Raw genomic sequence first — 20,566 nt, forward strand, 5'->3', positions numbered from 1 at the left:
GCTGTCTTTATCTCAACCCACAAATTTTACCTTTTTTTCCCCCCTCCCAATTCTCTCCTCTTCCCACACAGAGGCGGGGAGCGACCAAACAGCTTTGTAGCGTTTAGCTGCCTGCAGGTTAAACTCAACAACCTTAGAGATGCTTGTCATGTTAGCTGGTAATCACAGGGGTTTTTATTCAACATTAGGCAAGCAGAACACTATCTGTTGGCCAGTGCAAGGACATACAACAATACATCCCCCCACTTCTGGTCTTCATGACATCATGTCAACCTGAATGGCATGTAATTACTAGAAAACTGTATGTGCTTGAATAGAAGAATGATTGGATACAATTAGCTGCATAGATGGACTTTAAGAGCGTATCATGAGACTGTGATTGCTAATCACATCTTACTTCATAGCCTAAATTTGCAATGCTCCTCTGATAAATACACCAGATATTTTAAAGATTAGTTCCCACTGCATTTACCTAATATGTGTGTCACAACATAAAGGCCTGTGTCACCTTCTCCAACAGCTTGAGCTCAACTGTGTGAAGGATTCTAAGTTTTGTTCCGATCCTTTAAAGCCAAAATATGAAAAAATCCTCCACATAGGATTAAAAAATTTGAATATAAAATACTTTAGAATTAATTTTATAATATTTGAAGGATTTCAATACATATTTACAAATACCATTTTTCTTTTCACTTTTTATTTAATATTGGGATAGTATTTAAAATGCAGTTTCACACAAAGGTTAAACAAAAGGATATGAGTAGTCATTAGATGACAAGAACATTAATAAAGAATAACTGGGTTTTTTATTATGAAAAGGTACAGCAAACAAAATGCATTCACAATAATCAATATTTTTAAATACCGTAAAGACTTACATGTAAACAGTTGTTAAAACACTTGTTAAAAGCCCAAACATAGGAAATTGTCATGAGTATGAAACATACACTGGCTCAGCATTTTTAAGCCAATCATATATGTTATTCTCCTATGTTAGCTCACACTAAGATGAACAAACTTCTGTAACCATATGAGATAGACAAACAGAAATAAAATAGTAAAATGAAAACAAGAGATTGTCACATCAAGTACTCGTTTCCTTCTTATAAGTATTATGTTTGCAAAATAGTAGCAAAACTTGGCCAGCCTTGATACAAAACCCATCAAACAGCCAGCAAAAACTTAGTCATTCCAGCCAGTTCGGAAAGTAGAATTTTGCAAAGTTAATTACTTCACAGGTGCTCAGACATTTCAAAGGTAATCACTGATTTGATGAAAAGAGGTAGAATATACATCAGCCTTCATAATTTTCAAAAAAAAGTCCTCGTAACAAGGTAATGCCTCAGTTGCTTAAGAACTGGTTATTCCTTGAAGCTCACATTTCTGGTGGAGAAATAAAAAAATTTTAAAATAACACTATCTATTATATTCTACTAATGAAAATTAGGATAAAAAGTAATAACTAGATTTAACCTCCTCATATATTCTCTTCTGTTATACCTGAATACCAACTATTAGCATATTATTTAAAACTCTACATTCAGTTCATTGACTTATGACTCTAATGCTTAACTAAGTAAATGTGAGATGAGCAGGAAGAGATAATTTCTTGAGAACATTAATTCAGATTAGAGAAAAAGAAAGAAGAAAGTTGTAACACTACAGAACAGTAATTGCAGAGTACACTTTACTGTGGTAAGGTGCCAGGGAGAAATAAATAAGGGTGAAAGATGGTGACAGTAACAGAGAGATCTTTTTCATATAACAATCCAATGATAGGTTTAAAAAGCAAGATAGTAAAAAATTAAACTGCATATGAAAATTCAGTTGTTAAAAACCACTTTCTTTAAAAAGACATACTTCATGAAAATGGGATATTTTCTGATAAGATATGGTACAGAGCTGTCATTGTTAAAACTAAGTACACAAATAGTAGGATAAAAATAGTTCATTACATGGTATTCTTCAAGTATAGCAACTGGACTATTTTTATTGCGCTTGGGACTCACTGTAAAACAAGGAAGACTAAAGACAATTCTCTACTGATGCTACTAATTCTCAGAAATATATTATCTATCATTATCTCAATCAAAATGTTGATTTGCAATTACATAGGGTCTGCCCAATGGCTCACCAGTAAAGCAAAAGTCATAACTGCTATTTCATCCCCACTATCAATATCTCATTTGCTACAGTTTCCTCTTTTTGCTTTGTCCAAAAACGCACAGAAGAAAAGAAAAATTGCTGACAATGTGATCGTGCCATGCCTACCTCAGTTCTCAGGAAACCTGTGTTTTGTTAACAAAAGTAAGCTTAAGAACAAGCCATATGTATTTACCAACAAAAATAAAGTTTAAAATCTTATCAGTTTCAAATTCTTGGAGTTTAGGAGTTAGACAGTTAGATTCATAAGCTGTTATAGTCTACTATAGAGCTGTTAAGAGCATACACATTTCCTAAAACAATCACTGTTTATCTCTCCCTGTCCTTCCACTATTCACTGCAATTTATTGTGCAGCACAGGACAGACAGGATATAAATTCAATAATCTGTAGCATGTAACAGACATGACCTAAAGCAACAGTGATCTCAAAAAAATGCCAGTGAAAATGAACAGGTGAGAAGTTGATTTTGATTTCTCTCTTACAGGCTCTAGTGACGACCATCTTAGACATTCGTAGCATTCAAGCTCTAACAATGAAAAATGCATTAAGTATTTTTATGCACTTGTTTTGTAGACAGTTTCATCTAATGTGTAGGGTTCAAGTGCATTTTAGTTGGACTCTCTCCTATGGAGTGTTTTCCCTTCATTGCTGTACTTGAGAGAATTTCATGGCATTTCTCCTAACTTGCACCATTGGTTGTTTGGAGATAACTATTAACAACAATATAATGTCAATATATATTTGGATATAATTAATGGCAATAATAAGCAGGCAATATATATTCGGAAGCTGTTAGCTGGTGCAAGACCATTAACAAAACCAGGAATGGGAATCCATTAGTTTATATGGTCTTTAGAGAGCACTTTGCATCTATCATTTCCAATCAATATTTTATAGTAGGAGAGTCAACAAAAGAAGAACTTAGCACCAACTAAAGGGTGTAAGAATTTAATATAATTTAAAAAGTATTATTTAGAAACAGCTTAAACCTAACCCTCAAACAGAAACAATCTACTAAAAATCAAATTGCTTACTTTTCAGCTGCTGCTTGATCAGTTGTCCTTACAATAGTACGTTCTGGAGAATGTGAGGGAGACCTTAATGTTGAACTGAGAGGAGGTGAAGCACGTAATGATGATGTGGAGAGACCATGTCGACGCATTTCCTGAATTGCACGCTCTCTACCAACAGATAGCAATTTCAGTTACATAACACTTTGGTACTGCAGGATGTTAAAGAAAGAAAACTTAACTTTTTTTCCCATATTTTTACTTGGTGATTTTCACAATACTTTGCAAAGAGCCTTGTTTTCTTGTAATGTCACTCAACTTTCTTCTTGTTTTCATGAGAAGGGATTTTTTTTTTTTAGATGCAATGGTAAACTCACAAAATTTACAAGAGAATTCAGAAACTGTAGAATTTTTTTTCTTTTTTCAGTTTTCAAGATTTTGCATGATAATAGGAACACAATTTTCCGTAAAGTTCCTCAGTATTGAAAAAGCAACAGTTTTAAAAGTGAGAAAGAAGAAATCAGAAGGATCACCTGACTGAAAAAAACAGCATCTTACCGTTCAAAGCGTTCAGTTGTCAGTTGCCTTTTTAAAACATCACAGTCAGTCTGCAGCTGTGCAACTTTACTTCGAAGTATGGGAATCTCTCTATTATAGCTGCTTCTAAAAAAAAATCATGAGAAGCAACAAAGTTTTCTTTGAACACTGTCAGCTAAGAGCTTAGACAAATTAGAGCAAGATAAAACAAAAATAGATACTGAACATGTTGTTTCACACAGACCCAATCAAAGACAAATTAGAAGCAGCAAGAACCAAGAGAATGCAACAGAACATTTCTGGAAGAAGCTAAGGTGAGAAAGAAGTGAGAAGCTGGCAAGCCTTTCACTACAACCTTACTACAACAATACATCACATTCTTTTTCAGACAAAGGTAAACACAAACACATTTTATAAAAACAGACAAAACAAATCATTAATTTATTGATTTACTATCCTCTGTTGCAATGTGAGATGTTTTTTATATGTACACTTAAAAAAGAAGAAAAAAGCAGTGACTATCCACAAAAAACACAAACATAACAGATATGGCTTCAGTAAAAATTATATCAAGTAGGCTGGAAGTGTCTGGCTAGAAATTAACACAACTGAATCAAATCTAAGTAAAAGCTGTATTAATGCAAGCTCAGATCAGCAAAACCCAGAGTCTGAAAGCTTGTCAAGGACACCCTTGGTCTTTAGGCCCAACTGTTTCAACTGCAAGAATCAAAATGAAAAGCAGCCTTGAAAATCTTAAGTAACATAATTAAATATTCTTCTCAGCAAATCATTAGCTTGGACAACAACTCAATGCTTGTTTGCAAAACACCATTAATTGCATTATAAAGCAAGTTAAAAAAAAAAAGATCATTGAGTGTAAAATAAACCAGAATCTAGACAACAATGTTATTCCATAGTCTTCAAAGCCAATATGAGGTGGAGTGCTCAAAAGTAACTTCCAGAGAAGCAAAGATGTACTAGTTTATTACTAAAGCACTGGACTTGAATTCTGAAAAACCAGTTCCACTCCTAGCTCGGTCACAGGCTTCCTGTCTGGCACCCGCTGGTCTCTGACTCCAGGAAGATGCACACTACTCAAGAGATTTCATCCAAAAAGAACCGCAGAATATTTTTTCCTGTGTTCCCTATTCATCAGTAAAATTCCTAGAATGGTATCTTGATCCAGTATGTTGAGAACAGATGCAGAAGACAAGAGGACCAGCTTTCGATGATATCTTATTCTAAGTCCTTCAGAGACAGGCATATGCTTTCAGGATGGTGGTAAGAATTCAGGGCCCAATATCATTATTGTAAAATAAAGAAAAAAAGCAAACAGTTTTGTGAGTTCTGAGGTTATTCCATGTCAATGACATTTAAAAATTAAGATCATGAAGTGAACCACTCAAAAATTAAGAAATATTTTACTTTGGCACCTCTATGCACAGTAAACATCATATAAGAATACATGATAATGCACTATTTTTTCACAGGACATCTGGCTCTTTCACAGTAGATACAGGCAGTTCCTAACAAGTAGTTTAGATAGTCAATATTCTCTGTTTATTTAATACTTAATCACGGTAGAACCTCAAGATCTTATTTACTGTACTATCACCCAAATAGCATTCTGAATAACACAACTACTTACCCTTCACAGAGCTCAAAATTACAGCACTAGAGAACTTCACAAGCTGAACTTAATTTTGAGAATCCTTCTATAGTTAGAGGTTGTATTAGTACCATTTAAGAAATAGAGTGGAAGCACAAGCACAATAAGGCCAAAACTGTAAATAATGCTAAAAAATATTGACACATGATTTTTGTCAGTTAAACTGAAATTTTGCCAAGTCAAATGAATTTTTATATTTCATAAGACAAACATAATTGTCACATACTTCAGTCACAGCTGTATTTAAAGTCTCTGTTCTTTAGACTGCAACTACTACAAACTGTACAGTAGAAAATAAGGTATATACAACTAGTTCTCACACCTGAACATTTGCCTAGCAACATGCAGAACCTTTGAGATAAATGGAGGAAAACAATAGAATAGCCACTGTTCCTCCAAGAGAACGTTTTCATTCTTTGTGCAATATCCCTTCCCTTAACAATGCAAGTACTGACAATTGAACAAAGAAGAAAGGAACCCTACAATGTGTGTGGAATAAAAATTGTGAAAAAATTACTATGAAGTTATTTAAACAGAGATTTATAATGTTTGTACACAAAGAAGCTAAATTAAAGGAAAACCTCCTTCTTTCCTTTTTTTTTTGTTTGTTTGTTTGGTTGGTTGGTTTAAACTTTCACATTTAATGAATTTCATAGTTAGGACATTCCGTTAGTTTAGGTACTTTCTATGCAATTAACTTTCCCCCCCCCCAAGTAAACAAAACTCAGCAATTCTAAAACATGAAGGAGTGAGTTGCACTGGGGCAATTAATAGTGTTGTCACCTACGGATTCATTGAGATCACTGCTACTTGAGGTGGACCATCATCAGTGCTAAGTTGTAGCCTTTACGTAAATAAACCAAAAGCATTTCTCTTGCACATTTACAGCACCAAGTTACAAATAGCTTTTATCTATTTTAAATATCTATATAAATATAGCTATTTTATCTATAAGTATGCTATATTCTGTATCTCATAGGGAAGCATTATCTATCTTTTTATCTTCTATATATTTCCTTTCACACCCTACCTCAGTGTTTACTGTTTTTCTTTTTCTGAAATTCTACTTAGACTTTACTCTTCATCACCATCTACATGCAGCTGCTACTCCTCCTTCTTGCTATTTAATGCAGAGACACCACTACAGTCACTGGCTAATGTATCCCTATGGGAATTATCATGTCATGATGACACGTATCACAAAAACTTCAAATTCCCTGCCCTATATCATGAAGATATTTTTTTAAATCCCTGACTTCTATCATACATTAATTTCATATACACAAAATATCCCCTCCTTAACTTCAGTGTTCAAAACAGATTAGTCTTTCTTCTGTAAGACTGCTAAAAAGTTATTTGTACTCTAGGCAGATGCACAGCATAAAAAGTTGCAGTTAGCTGTAATTTAAAGTGCTGGCCACAGTTAGTGTAGGTGTCAGGTTCTGTTCCATTTGTATTTCAAAGGAACAATAAATGATACAGGACTTTTTCCTTAACAGTTAATATTAACAGCAGCAAAAGTACTTTTGCTTTTTTAGAGCGCAATGACTTCACTATTTATTATGTGATTCTTACTTTAATCAAAGTAAGGACAACAGGCCTCTTCAGTAGGTAAGCAATTCACATTTGCCATGGATTTAAACTAGTTAGTATTTTTTGTGAGCAGTACACATATGTTAAAATTTTACTTTCAATTTGCTTTCAGATGCTTGATAAATCCACATTGTTCTAAAGGAGTTAGGACTTCAGAATACTCTCCAATGTAAGAACATAAAGCATAGCTCAAGACTAAGAAAATTTGTGTTCTCTTAATAATTAAACTCATAGTTAAACTCTTCAAAGACAAATAAAAATATGACATTTTGCTTGAAAAGCAGAGTTCAGTTAGATTGCTTCCTGAAGCTAAGAAGAAAATCAGAGAGATTTTCTGTGAGAGGTGGTTATTTATTTTGAGAATTGATACACCCTGATGCAAAGGTTAAATAACCAAATCATACTGCAATGCATACATACATTTATAAAGGTACTCAACAGCTAAAAAAATTCACAAATTATCATGGGTTGCCTGGTTCTGTAGTGGAAATAATGTCCAGTAATGTCTGCAACAGATCAGCTACTTTGCCATTGGGTAGTTATGTCTACTAAGAGGCTCAGAAGGAAAGGATTTTCATGATTGCACTGAAAAAATGAGTTGTATCAGACAAGCGAACTTCAGGAAAGGTATCACCTCTTGTGCCTGACTGATGTGAGAAAGAGTCATAAGCAGCAGAGAAAGAGAAGCAGACTTTCTGGAGTCAGACTGGGGACAAACCCAGAGAGAAACTGCATGCTTACTCTCAAGACTGTAAAAACTCAGCAGGGTGTTCCTTCCTTTAAGTGTAGGTTTCCTTTGGAACTCCCAAGTTTACTGCTTGTGCTAAACTGATGTCCACCAGAGTGCTGATTAATGAAAGTGATATGAAAGATCTGCAAAGAAACTTTTAAGTAAACAATGCCACGAAAGACCAAAAGACATTGCTGCAAAAATTTGCTCAGCCATATTGAACATCAAGAATTTGACTACTTTGCGAAGAAGTGTTGTCACATCGAAAAAGTTTCTTTGTAAACCACATAACACATACATACACTTGTTAAAACTTACAGTTTGCTCTCGGCGAGTGTGAGCTTGTCTTTCAATAACTGAATTTCAGAATCTTTCTCACGAGATGTTAAATGGTTCTGAAATTCTTTGTCTCTACTAGTAGCCAGCAATGTTTCAAGATTCTGAACTGTAAGTCTCTCACTGGATAACTGCTTTTTCAGCAATTCTGCTTCTGATTTTATATCTTCTAATTCACCTAGAACCTAGGGCACAAATGTTATGTATTATTAGTATACTGGTTTACAAACACACAGAGTTCTCTTTCATGAAGAGTTGTTATAAAAACTGAAATGATTGGAAGTTTCATAAAAATTAATAGAAAACTGAGCTCACAAATTCAAGCCTACAATTATTTAAGACTATACGTAGTTAAAAACTATTCAAGCTGTACATCTGTCAAATGTTTTACTGGGAGCTGGATTACCGAGTGCTGGAAATGCTTAGGTAAGTACCCAGAATATTCATTGGCTTTTAACAGCAGTAGGCTTTGCACAAGTACAAAAATAGTACTTACTATATGTCATTCTGTTCCAACTAGGGCAGCTCACAATTATCGTCTTGGCTTTTGCTGAAAATCATAGAATCATAGAATCTTTGGGTTGGAAGGGACCTTTGAAGATCATCTAGTCCAACCCTCCTGCAATGAGCAGGAACACCTTCACCTACATCAGGTTGCTCAAAGCCCCGTCCAACCTGACCTTGAATGTTTCCAGGAATGGAAAATGGAAAATGTAGGAATGCTTGTTTTCTTTATCAGTTCTATGAATATAAGCGAATTCTGTGGGGTTGAGAACTACTGTTCTCAAGGTCTTGAATATTACAGTAACAGAAAGTCTGATCAAGTCACTAAGTAAAGACACAACAATCGGCTGTTAAGAAAAAAAGTTCAGGAATGAAGGCTATTTAGAACTGTTTAAACTATTTCAAAACACTTAATAAATATCAGCTGAATCTAAATTTCAATTTAATTGAAAAAAATCCATTAAGGAAAAGTTTTTAATATCTAGGTAAGAAATGCACTATTCACTTTTTATAAAAGTTGAAAATCTGAGTATATTTAAAATAGTATATAAAACCAAATAAATATAATTTGTCTCTGTGGTATAGCAAAAACTACTGCTGCCACAGTTAGTAGTGATAATGAATGAAAGAAACTCACTCTTTTTGACAAAGTCTACAGATATAGATCTGTATACTGCAAAATTTAGACTTTCGATATAAATGCAAAACTAGTGATGGAAATTAACTTACTTTGCTCTCAGAAGTAATTTATTCTTTTTTCCAAAAACTAGTAAAAGCAAAGGAAGATATTTTATTGTAACTAATTGAATTTGCCGTTGCTGCTTACCCTTTCATAATCCATGCTTTTGGATGTCAGCTGTCGAGATAAAAGTTCTTTGTTAGACTCAAGTTTCACACAGAGTTCTCTCACAGAAGCCAGGTCTGCCAACGCAGAAGTCTTATCCTGATTTTCATGTTTAATATCCTCTTCCAATTTGGACATAGTTTTTGTAATGGAGGAGATCTGAGATTCATATGCTTGATGTGCAATGATATGCTAAAGAAAGACAAATATGGATACCCCTTCAATGTTAAATGTTAAGAGTTAGCAGTTGGATAAGAAATTTTTTTTAATACTTTCTTTTCCCTTCAAAATTAACTTTCCTTATAAAATTAACTTTATTTTACATTCCTCTCCTCTCCCTAAATCACAGCTAAGAACCACCAATAAACCATCTCTGCAACCTTTAATCACCGTCTTGAAGAATTATACAAGTACTATACAAAAGTGGAATGAGGCTGGATTCCAGCTTCAGAAGAGAATTAAAAGCTTTAAAACCCCCAAAATACAATCTATTTTTTACTCAGCTTACCATATTAAAGTCTTTAACTCTTTTTGGCTAATTAAAAGCATGGGACAAAATATTGTCAATCCACAACTATTATACTCTAAAACTTCCTTGATCTCCATGAAGTTATTGCTTCTAAAAGATAAACCTCATTATTTTCTATGCTACTGGTCTAGGTTTCTGTATTATGGAGTCCTGATTCTAATTTGGACTACTACTACCAGATTTTTTACTCCAGCCACCAATGCTTCAAATACTTATTTCAAACTTTAAAGAAATGTAAGAACTAAGCTTGCAAAATACGCATAAAGCTAGCTGACAAAATACTCATAAAGCTATATGCAAATATTTTGAAGCAACTAAACAAGAGGTTTGTACAGAGACAATAACATAAAAGCAATGATCACCCAAAATAAAAGTGTTAAAATATATGCTGTGATTCTAATTTTGGGGAAGTGGGGAAGGTAGAAGGAAAGCACGTCTAACAAAAATCAGTTACTGTTTCAAAAACTTGGTGTCCACATTTGAAACATTCACATATAGGAATTATTTTCCATTAAAGCATTAAAAATAGTATGTTGACTTTATTAAAAAAACACTTGAATGTATCCCACTTTCCACAAATCCCACTGACAGAATTTCATTGCACAAGTTATTACCCCTTGAATCTCTTTTTCCAGAAGTTCTACTCTCTCTCGAAGGTGTCTCCTGTCTGTATCTACAGAAAGGAGTTCAAGTCGTATTGAGCTGCTTTCTCCTTCAGCTTGATGAGCCTTCATTTCCCAGTCTTCAGCTTGTGCATGGAGCATTTGGAACTTCTCTAACAATTCTTGGTTTTCTTTTTCCTAGGTGAAACAGTAAATCACTCTGCAATGATCAACATACCTTCAAGTTGCTTGATCTTATTTCATGCCTATTCTCTACAATATTTCTTTTTTCCAGAAGAAAGTGGATCTTTCTCCATTTTCTTAATCTCACTATCTTGCAATTACTAAAGGGCATCATCCCTTTTGCAAGTCCAAATAGTAAATAAATACAGTGATGGCATTCAGTTTTATTAAGTGGAAGTATTTACATTTAGCAGCTGTTAATGAGTTTCAAGGCTCCAAGAAGAGGGGTTATTTTGGATCTTTCTATTTTGTCAAGGGTCACATTACTGAGATGTACTGATCCCAGTGCTGCCCTTTCCAAGAAATTCCAGCAGGAGTCCATTTTCAGCTATTTTACTTACTGTGATCTTAGAAATATTTATATTACAGCAGTGCCTGAAAGACTGATAACTTAATTCAGGCATATACATCTAAGTAGTCTATCATAAAAGTACAAAACTGCAAGCTTTAGTGCTTACAAGTTATGCAGTGATAGAACAAACATTGCTTGAGAATTTAATTTGGCCCAATGGCAAGTGCATATTATAAGGCAGTGATTAATTTTTCTTCTTTATTTAGCTCCATTCCCTTCTTCCCCTGTTCATGTAATGCCCAGCAAGATAAGCATGTTGCTAGTATGAATCAGATTTATCTAATGAGGAAGGCTACTGTTTTTGAAATTCCTTCTGTGTTTCCCGCAAAACTTGGAAGATACAGACAGAATGAGGCGGGGCATTAGGAAACAGAAACTCACGATTAAGCAAGTGCACACTGTGCAGAAAAGCAAATCCTTGTCTCCATATGCAACATCCAGATGTAATACCAGACAAATTCCTGAAACCAACCTTTCATAATTGGTCACTCACTGTATATTCTAAAGCTTCTTGGTACCTGACTTGAATAACTGGATTCTCATTTGCCAAAGATGTGGCCACATCTGTAGCTGAACTGCTTTGGACATATGATATATTATAAAAGTCTTAAAAACTAAACTTCAGGTGTTTTAAATTGAGACTTCTAAGCTAACATACTACTGACCTTAATTTTTTCTCTCTATGCTTCAGTTTTTACTTGTGAGAAGTGGTTGAATTTACATGCATTCACCTAGACATGCAAGTCAAATCAGATCAAAACTTATTCTTTCCTATTCAGTCACATAACAAATTTGTGAGTCCATGTTGTCTTGACATAAATTCTATTTGTTTTACATGATTATAAGTTTTAATTCACACGTCACACTTTTGAATCCAAGTCTCAAGATAAAATACATGTAAAAGCAGCACTGTTTTGTGAGTACAGCAACCCTAAACTCTTACTATTCATAGAGAAAACATTCTGATGTGCTATTTGTACACATTCCTGCAGAATTACATATAAAATGTCTCTTTTTAAAAAGTGTAAAATATTAAATACTATCTTATAAACTGCTTGGTGCTTACAACCATGAAAGAGTGCCAGATATTTTACTAGTTGCCTTGTCAAAACTCAAAACCAACATTCAAACATGATTTGTTTGTCATTCTCCAGTGTTAAGGCCAACCAAAACATAATGAGTGAAACTGTGATGTATCAAAATTTATTAGTGCTTCAGATCTAATAAGGTTTTATATGAATCCACTAGTAGTTTGAAACATTGCTGAGGAAAGAAGGAAAAAAACAATAAAAGAAGGAAATGTGACAGGCAGGGACCCAAACCATACATTTCTTAATTTGTTTATTGTATGCTAATGAGAGTGTATTATACTCTAAAATCAATGGGTTTATTAAAAGCAGTAATTACTGCCTACAGATTATACTTTTACCTTCGAAGCCATCAAGGTCTCAAATCTGGAAACATCAGTTATATAATTATGAACTCTGGATTTCATTTCTTCTTTTTCACGTATTGCATCTTCAAGCTCAGTACTGATAGCCTAAAGAGATTACATAAAGGCAAAACAGTGCAACAGAGTAAATTAGTCACTGTATATTAACTGTATCAGACTAAATCAAAGTAATTGCATATGCCTTATATTTTATTCTATTCTACTTTTAAGTAGTTTAGTCAAAGGCCTTTAGGATTTGTAGGGTTCAGAAATATCCCCTATTACCTTAGATACACCAAAGAGTTTTCCAGGCAAGAATAATCACAGAAAACAATTAATATCATACCAGTTCATAAAATCTGCAGCTTCCCTGAGGACACACCCTACTGATCTTTGGAAAATTCAACATACAGATCTGGGAGCTAGGATTCTTCTAGCCTTAAGATTTACTATCCTTAAGTGAAGGAAAGTTTTGTGTCACTAGAAAGTCAACTTTACAACAAAAGAACATGTCTTTTAAAATAGAATTGCAAGATAAAATAACTAAATGCATTATTAAGATTATATTTAGGCATCAAAAACACACCATGGAATTTGAGATGTTGGAACTGCTAACACTGGCCCTCTCAAGTTCATCTTTCACCTTTCTCTGAGTCCTCTAGCCCAGAAAGGCAAAAAGGCAAGTATCTTCTTCTATCCCCACTATCAAATTTTGGGGAAATAGAGGTTGTTGCCTTATTTCTTTCCCTTCTTCTTTTTGTGGTATATTAATATTCATTGACAGCAGACCTTTTACTGTGCGCCTTATTTAGCATATGCTGAAACCAGTCGGCTTGTCTCTGTGGTAGCCTTCCGAAGCACACTGGGAAAGCTTTAATCATCACATTATGACAATATTTAATATTTCATCTTATTACACACCTGTGAATGGCATCTCTAATTTCAATACTACACCCACATATCTATGTATTGTCCCACAGGTTTACAAGAACTATTCAGGGCTCTACATTACTCAGTCACAACATATTGTGATATTATGTAATACATCATATATCAATATATACTACATAATATGATAATATGTAATATATTGTACTTTCTAGCTTCAGACTCAGCTGGGCTGGACTGAGGGGAATTGAAATAAAGGGTTTAGCTAACAAGGCCCTGACTATTTTTAATGTTGGCATTTACAATGAATTCAAACAAACATTTCTATCTCAGCATCAAAACTGTACAAGGCGTTTGAGCTGTAGTAGTATTTGCTATACAAATTGAATGGGCAGTAATGAGTTGCAACAAAATTCTGGGCTAGCTCTTTAAATCACATTGACATACTCTCTACATAGTCTTTCTAATGCTTAGCCCAATTAAAAAAAATGTTACCCTATAAAACACTGGACATTTTTGTTAGATATTGTCCATGTGTACATTCCATTGTACAGGATCACCTGTGTCATGCACTTGGAGCTGTGAGGCTTTTGGTCAGCAGTAACCAGCTGGTGCACAATATTAACTCAATATTCCTCAAACTATGTGAGTGATTAACAAGACTGAATGCACGTGCACTCTCAAAGCCATGGATCCCAGATTCAGAGAATTCCAAGTAAGAAGACATCCTACACCTCAGCTGGTATCCATACAGGCTGGGGGATGAACGGATTGAGAGCAGCCCTGACGAGAAGGACTTGCGGGTACCGGTGGATGAAAAGCTGGACATGAGCTGGCAACGTGCACTCGCAGCCTAGAAGGCCAACCACATCCTGGGCTGCATCAAAAGAAGTGTGGCCACCAGGTCGACGGAGGTGATTCTACCCCTCTACTCCGCTCTGCTGAGACCCCACCTGGAGTCCTGCATCCAGCTCTGGAGCCCTCAGCACAGGAAAGACCTGTTGGAGCAGGTCCAGAGGAGGGCCACAAAAATGATTCGAGGAATGGAACACTTCTCCTATGGAGACAGGCTGAGAGAGTTGGGGTTGTTCAGCCTGGACAAGAGAAGGCTCCAGGGAGACTTTATTGCAGCCTGCCAGTACTTCAAGGGGGCTTATAAGAAAGATGGGGACAGAGTTTTTAGCAGGGCCTGTAGCAATAGGACAAGGGGTAATGGTTTTAAACTAAAAGAGGGAAGATTTATCCTAGATATAAGGAAGAAATTTTGCACAATGAGGGTGGTAGAACACTGGCACGGGTTGCCCCGAGAGGTGGTAGATGTCCCGTCCCTGGAAACATTCAAGGTCAGGTTGGATGGGGCTTTGAGCAACCTGATCTAGTTGAAGATGTTCCTGCTCATTGCAGGGGGGTTGGACTAGATGATCTTTAAAGGTCCCTTCAAACTCAAACTATTCTATGATTCTAAGAGAAGAAGCAATGATGCCTGGGAAGAGTGCAAATGGACATATACTATATAAGTCCCTTATGCTCGGGAAAGAACGTGCCTTACACATCAGCGGTTGGTTTAACTTGTGGACCCCTGGAAAACATCTCAAGATGAAGATGCTACGAGAATAATAATGATAATACTGAATATCTCAATCGTTTCTGTCTTACAAAATTTTTATTTAACCCACACCATCAACTCATCTTTCAACAAAATATTCAATGACACCCTACAGAAATAGGTAATTCCTCAAGGCATTAAAGATTTTTTTTCAACTTTGATTCTGTAACTGACATAAGTTTAAGTTGTGCGTTTATAGCATGCACTTTATATTTAGCCATCAGCAGCTGAGAAGAACTGTATACCTCCCAAACTGGAATACACATGAACCAACTCAAACTTCACTGGGTCTCATAACCCACTTCCCATCTGCTTTTTGGCCTAAAGCTACTGAATGGCTAGCTGTTAGCAAGGAGGTACATTATGACTCTAACTACTAGTGAACTACGGAAAGATGAAATCATATAAAACTAATACAAATAAAAATATGTAACATAAAACTCTGCAAGCAGTCAAATAATGTACCTGAACAGAATCTCCACAAAAAGCAAAACCCCCCCCCACAAAAAAGCTGCAATATACCACCTCACCATGACACCTACCTTACCAAAGCAAAGACAATCCAATAAGAACATTTCTCTGGGGAAATAGATGGCACCTTTAGAAATCACCATCTAAAAACCCCACACAACCTTGATACAATGGAAAGGGAACCCCTCCTATTCCCATCAACTGTGCATCCTTATCCATTCCTGAAATCAGGAAACAAATTCAGACTATTCAGGACTATCATACCTTAAAAATAAGTTTTCTTCAAACCCCCAGTCTCATAGCTTTTAAGCCCTCTTATATTTTCTCCCCCAGCATTAACCTTTCCCAGTTCATCCAGTGAAAGCAAAGTTCCTACAGAGCAACACACATGAATAAAAACTAACTTTGCCAGAACTGTTAATTAAAAACTTGCCAATACCTCTCTACAGCCACCATTACCAAGGCTCACTGAACATAAACATTAAAATCTACATTCCAAAGCATTCTAGTCTCAAAACGTGGCATACCTCACTCAGTACATCCAATGCTTCATGGAAAACAGATGGATGAAACTAATGAATCACTATGCACTAGAATGAATTCAGATGTGCTAGCAATCTCCTTCCTCTCCCTCTCACCTGACTAATAATCTGTTATCTGCTTTTGTGGTTCCTTGCTTGCTCTCAATAATCTCTGTTCCACAGAGACAATAAAACACAATTTTTACCAATTACTACCAGTTATCAAGTGATATAACCAATTCCCATAATTTCATTATAGTACAAACAATTTTGTCCTAGATTGATTTTATTTAGATTTCTTTTTTAATCTGGGGAAGGGTGACTAAACTGAAAGCTTGTCTATTTCTCCCCCACTGTATTGACTATGCTTAAGTATCTAAAGTAATTTGCTTTTACAATTTCTGCCCAGTCATTTTGAATATCTCAGTGTTCAAGAAATACCAGTAATTAAATATACCAAAACAAAATGGAGGATGTAGCAGTTTTGATATAGGTGCCACTATACATAAGGAAGCAATAAATAGTTTAATACTTCAGTATTACATACTGCCTTCATACCTGGTTTTCTCTGGCCATTGTAGCTAGGTCATCTTGCAGTCGTCTGTTTTCTTTCAGAGCTATTTCCTTTACTCTTCCTGTTTCTGCAAGCTCTACATGGGACGTATCAAGCTGGTGATGTAAGCTAGAGATCTCACGGTCTCTGTTGCTCAGCATGTCCTTCATCTGGCTGTCAAGTGAAAATCTTATTTCAGTTGTCCCTTCCTATACTATACCAGATACTGCTGAAAATGATCTGATGTGGATTTTGGATATGCAAAAGCTTTTTTAATTTTTTTTTTTTTTATTTAAAAAAGAAGGTACAATTCTTGTGCTCTGAGGGCCAACAGTGAAACTGAGTCTAAACATAAACGTAAGCTAAGGATGTAAAATGTCAATATGCACAAATAAAAAGGAATTAATCCTCAACTTTGAAGATGTATCTGGTAAGATGTATCTTATTACGCAAACAGTAATTACAGATACTTATGTTTATCTGTGTTTGGTAGTGGTTACGTTGCATATATTATAAACTATAAATGAAGATGACAGATAGCTTACACTTGAAAGACAACAACCAAAAGAGTAAGGAAAAGATTAAACAAAAAAGTATTAATATAAATATGTGTAAATTTAAATAAACTTTTGTATTAGTTTTTTGCCACAGATACTTCATGCATCAATGTACAAAATATTCAGTTACACTGTTCTTCAGCTCTTTAAATATTGGTGTTTAAATATTTTCTTTTGAAAAGCTTTAGTTTAAAACATCATGCTTAAAAAGAGTCAAGAAGGAAAGATCAGATGAAGCCCAGCTAAAAAACACATAGATGTATTTTAATTAAGACTGTTCTACTAGCTTAAGCTGGAAGAATTAACTTGCCAATAATTAAGGGTTCAGCTCTGAGTTTTACCGGGGTCAATCTAATAATACCTAGTAGAGTACTTAGAACACTGAAAAGCTACTTCTTAACTGAGAATTAAGAAATGTAACCAATTTAGGAAAATAAATATAGGCAAACAAGTGTTAATGGCTGTCTTGACAGTATCTTAACAGACTGCAATATAATTGCAAGGAAGTCTCTTCAAAAGTTGTGTACAACTTTCTCAACACAGTAAACTCTTTACTTGATTTAAAGAAAATTAACTCAATTTCACCAAAATAGCTACAATAGCCATCTACTTCCACTTTAAGACCACCAGATAAAATAAAACCACTGAAGAAGGCATCCTAGTCTTTACTTACTCTGTTGAAGCCTCCAGCTCAGAGAGAGTTAGACGTAAATGAGTAATTGTTTTTTCCTACAAAAATAAAAGCAAAAGCTGTATTAGGTATTATTATATTGCAACATAATGGGATACTTCAAGTTAAAGAACTTTACATTTAAATCTTTATTTTAACCCTTCACCAACAAGTAACTGCATCTTTGCACATTCAATTTTCCAAGCTTGTCTTCTTTGCTGAGAAAAGACTGTTCTGTCATCAAAAAAGATGGAAGTCAGCTATAGATTCTGTCACCTCAGGCTAGAACCTTGTATCTCAATAAATATCTCCAAGTGTAAAATGCAAAAAATGCCTCTATTTTCTTGGAGTGTTTAGGGAATTTGCTAACAATCATAATTAAAATGCTATTGAGTTGGCAAATTACTCTTTGCATTGGCTAGGTCCAAACACAGTGTTTATGTGATGCCTAGAGCTCTGCACAGGCTTTGTCATCAAGGCAAAATGTCTTCCTAAACTGCTTTAAAAATCCCCAGATGGACTGCAAAGTAGTACTTTTACTGCACATACCTTGTTAGCTAAGTTGTCATCTAAGCATGCAATTCTTTCTGTTTTTTCATCTACAGTTTCTTGAAGACTGTCCTTTTCTTTGTCCAAAACAGTAATAGTACTTCTAAGCACATTGACTGCTTCATCCTGTGAAGTGCTCCTCTGGTTTAACCTATCTATAAATAAAAGAATAAGTACTTTCTATTTTAAAAGCAGGAAATAAACATAAAAATAATTAGTGATTACCTATTTTCTCCTCTAGCTTTACAATTTCTTCTTGAGCTGCCTGCAGTTCATCCTTTTTGAGAGACAATCGGTGCTGTAAATCTTCAACAGATCTCTGGAGTTGGTCATTTAAGAGCCTGGAAAAAATCAGTATACAGTTGAAAGAAGTTTGGGACCTATTCAGGATCTTCAACTTACATCTCTTAAGCTGCTTGAAGCACTGGAACAGTTCCAGCATAACCTCATGGTAGGGTTGTGTCATACCAACCAGCAGCACGGGGTTGTGTCATACTAACCATACTACCTATTAAGGATTGCTGAGGTCAACACCACTTGGTTGCTCTGGACCCCTGCAGCAAGTCCACCCTAACACCATTCCAAAATGGAGCAATGGAACCTTGGTGGAACCACCATTGATAATCTGAAACATTCACTTCCTCTGATTTCTGTTACTCTTCATCATGTAACTTGTTACTTGTGTCTTTTGACTCTTTGCTTCATAAAGATTTTGATATGTAGCTCATAGCTATGATTATTGGCCACATCACATTTTAAGAAGCAACCAAATTGACAATTGCAGTTCTGATCCTACTTTTAAGAAATACAAAGCCTGAAAGATATATGATATATGTCTACCTACATAGTTGTTTATCAGAGTGACCTTGGGGGAAAAAAAAGGCAAAATAGAACTCTGATGTAATTAAATAGATTATTTACAAAACAGGTCAGGAAATAAAATTCACTCTGAAGTGGGAACCCACAAAAGCTAGAGAAGCTTTTCATTTAAAAAAAAAAAGACAGCAATCCAGAATACAGCATGTCTGCAGATAACGAGCACTCTCACTCAGTTTAAAGTGAAACTTTATAGGAGAAAAAAAAAAGGAGGGGGAGGACACACCCCAAACACCATTAAAACAAATTGCCACCATGCACAAAGTAGAACCAAATAGTGAAATGACTGTAGCCCTACTCCTCTTCTCCTCTTTTTACAGTATTAATGCTTTCCACTAAAATTATAGGAAATCTAACAAGATATTTCACTTCTATGAACGATGTCACAATTTAACCAACAAATACACTAATTGTTTTACTAACCGCTGCCTTTGTGCAATTGGGAGCATTGGATGAACTCCAAGGCCTGCTTCCCAGCTTCAGTTCTTCATAGTTACCCACCCCTCTATTGCACTGTTATACAGCGCAGTCTATCAGGTTTGGGGGCAGGGAAGGGTGAGACACAGACCCTGGTTTCTTTTGTAAAACATCCAAAAGACCTCATCTACAGCATTACCTATCCTGTAGTGATCTCGTATCAAAGGCTCTCATTTCCACCTAAACCAAATACCAGATTTCCAAATTTCTGCAGATTTATTCAATACTCTACTTCCACTATCTCTAAGCCTCCTTCTTGTTCCATCACATTTAGATACCTGATGGGAGCTCTTTTCTAAAACAGCTTTAAAAGAGTGCAGCAATGAGCCTGCAAGTTTAAATAGGCCTTAAAAATACATAGGTATACTTGGTCTTCCAGTTCTGAGCAAGTTGGTCAAATCCCCACAGACTGTGGGGATTCTACGGATCATAAGAGGTCAACTCTCAAAACTGTAGTATGTGTGTGACAGTATTAGCATATGAAAGAGAGCGGAACAAGAAAAACAGCTCAAGTAAAATGCCATTACAGAATGACACTCCATGAACCACTCAACTGTGGAATATCAATGCCCAATGCTTGGCATAAAATTCTCAGTATTACTGACGACTCTGTAAAACTGGCACAAAAAGGTCCTACTGCTGCAGTTTGTGAAGGCATCTGTTTTCCTTTTAATAGATAGCTTAGGAAGTCCTTTTAGAAATTTTCTGTTCTGCTACATGCATAAGCAGAGAACATGGTTGTTGGAGGAAACAACTCTAGAAGGATGAGAAAAATGTCACTCACAATTAGCCATAAAAATTATCAGTATATCTGGTCATCAAACAAGTCCAGGAGGAGCTTGCTGTGAAAAC

The 20,566-nt window shown here is 35.4% G+C and overlaps 1 protein-coding gene across 1 annotated transcript in view; it reads right to left on the reverse strand.

Moving 5' to 3' along the window:
- Positions 1 to 1,361: 1,361 nt before the first annotated feature.
- Positions 1,362 to 20,566, reverse strand: part of CEP135 (centrosomal protein 135kDa) — a 34,628-nt gene continuing 15,423 nt past the window's right edge. The window contains exons 15-25 of the mRNA XM_010292226.1: positions 18,587 to 18,702; positions 18,362 to 18,516; positions 17,816 to 17,871; positions 16,591 to 16,759; positions 12,544 to 12,654; positions 10,532 to 10,717; positions 9,371 to 9,580; positions 8,023 to 8,225; positions 3,734 to 3,838; positions 3,200 to 3,346; positions 1,362 to 1,383 (exon numbers count right to left, since the gene is read on the reverse strand). Coding sequence (XP_010290528.1) covers positions 1,362 to 1,383; positions 3,200 to 3,346; positions 3,734 to 3,838; positions 8,023 to 8,225; positions 9,371 to 9,580; positions 10,532 to 10,717; positions 12,544 to 12,654; positions 16,591 to 16,759; positions 17,816 to 17,871; positions 18,362 to 18,516; positions 18,587 to 18,702 — 1,480 coding nt within the window. The remainder of the gene's footprint in view (positions 1,384 to 3,199; positions 3,347 to 3,733; positions 3,839 to 8,022; positions 8,226 to 9,370; positions 9,581 to 10,531; positions 10,718 to 12,543; positions 12,655 to 16,590; positions 16,760 to 17,815; positions 17,872 to 18,361; positions 18,517 to 18,586; positions 18,703 to 20,566) is intronic.

The sequence above is a fragment of the Phaethon lepturus genome, unplaced genomic scaffold, assembly GCF_000687285.1.
Source record: "Phaethon lepturus isolate BGI_N335 unplaced genomic scaffold, ASM68728v1 scaffold14918, whole genome shotgun sequence".
NCBI lineage: Eukaryota > Metazoa > Chordata > Aves > Phaethontiformes > Phaethontidae > Phaethon > Phaethon lepturus.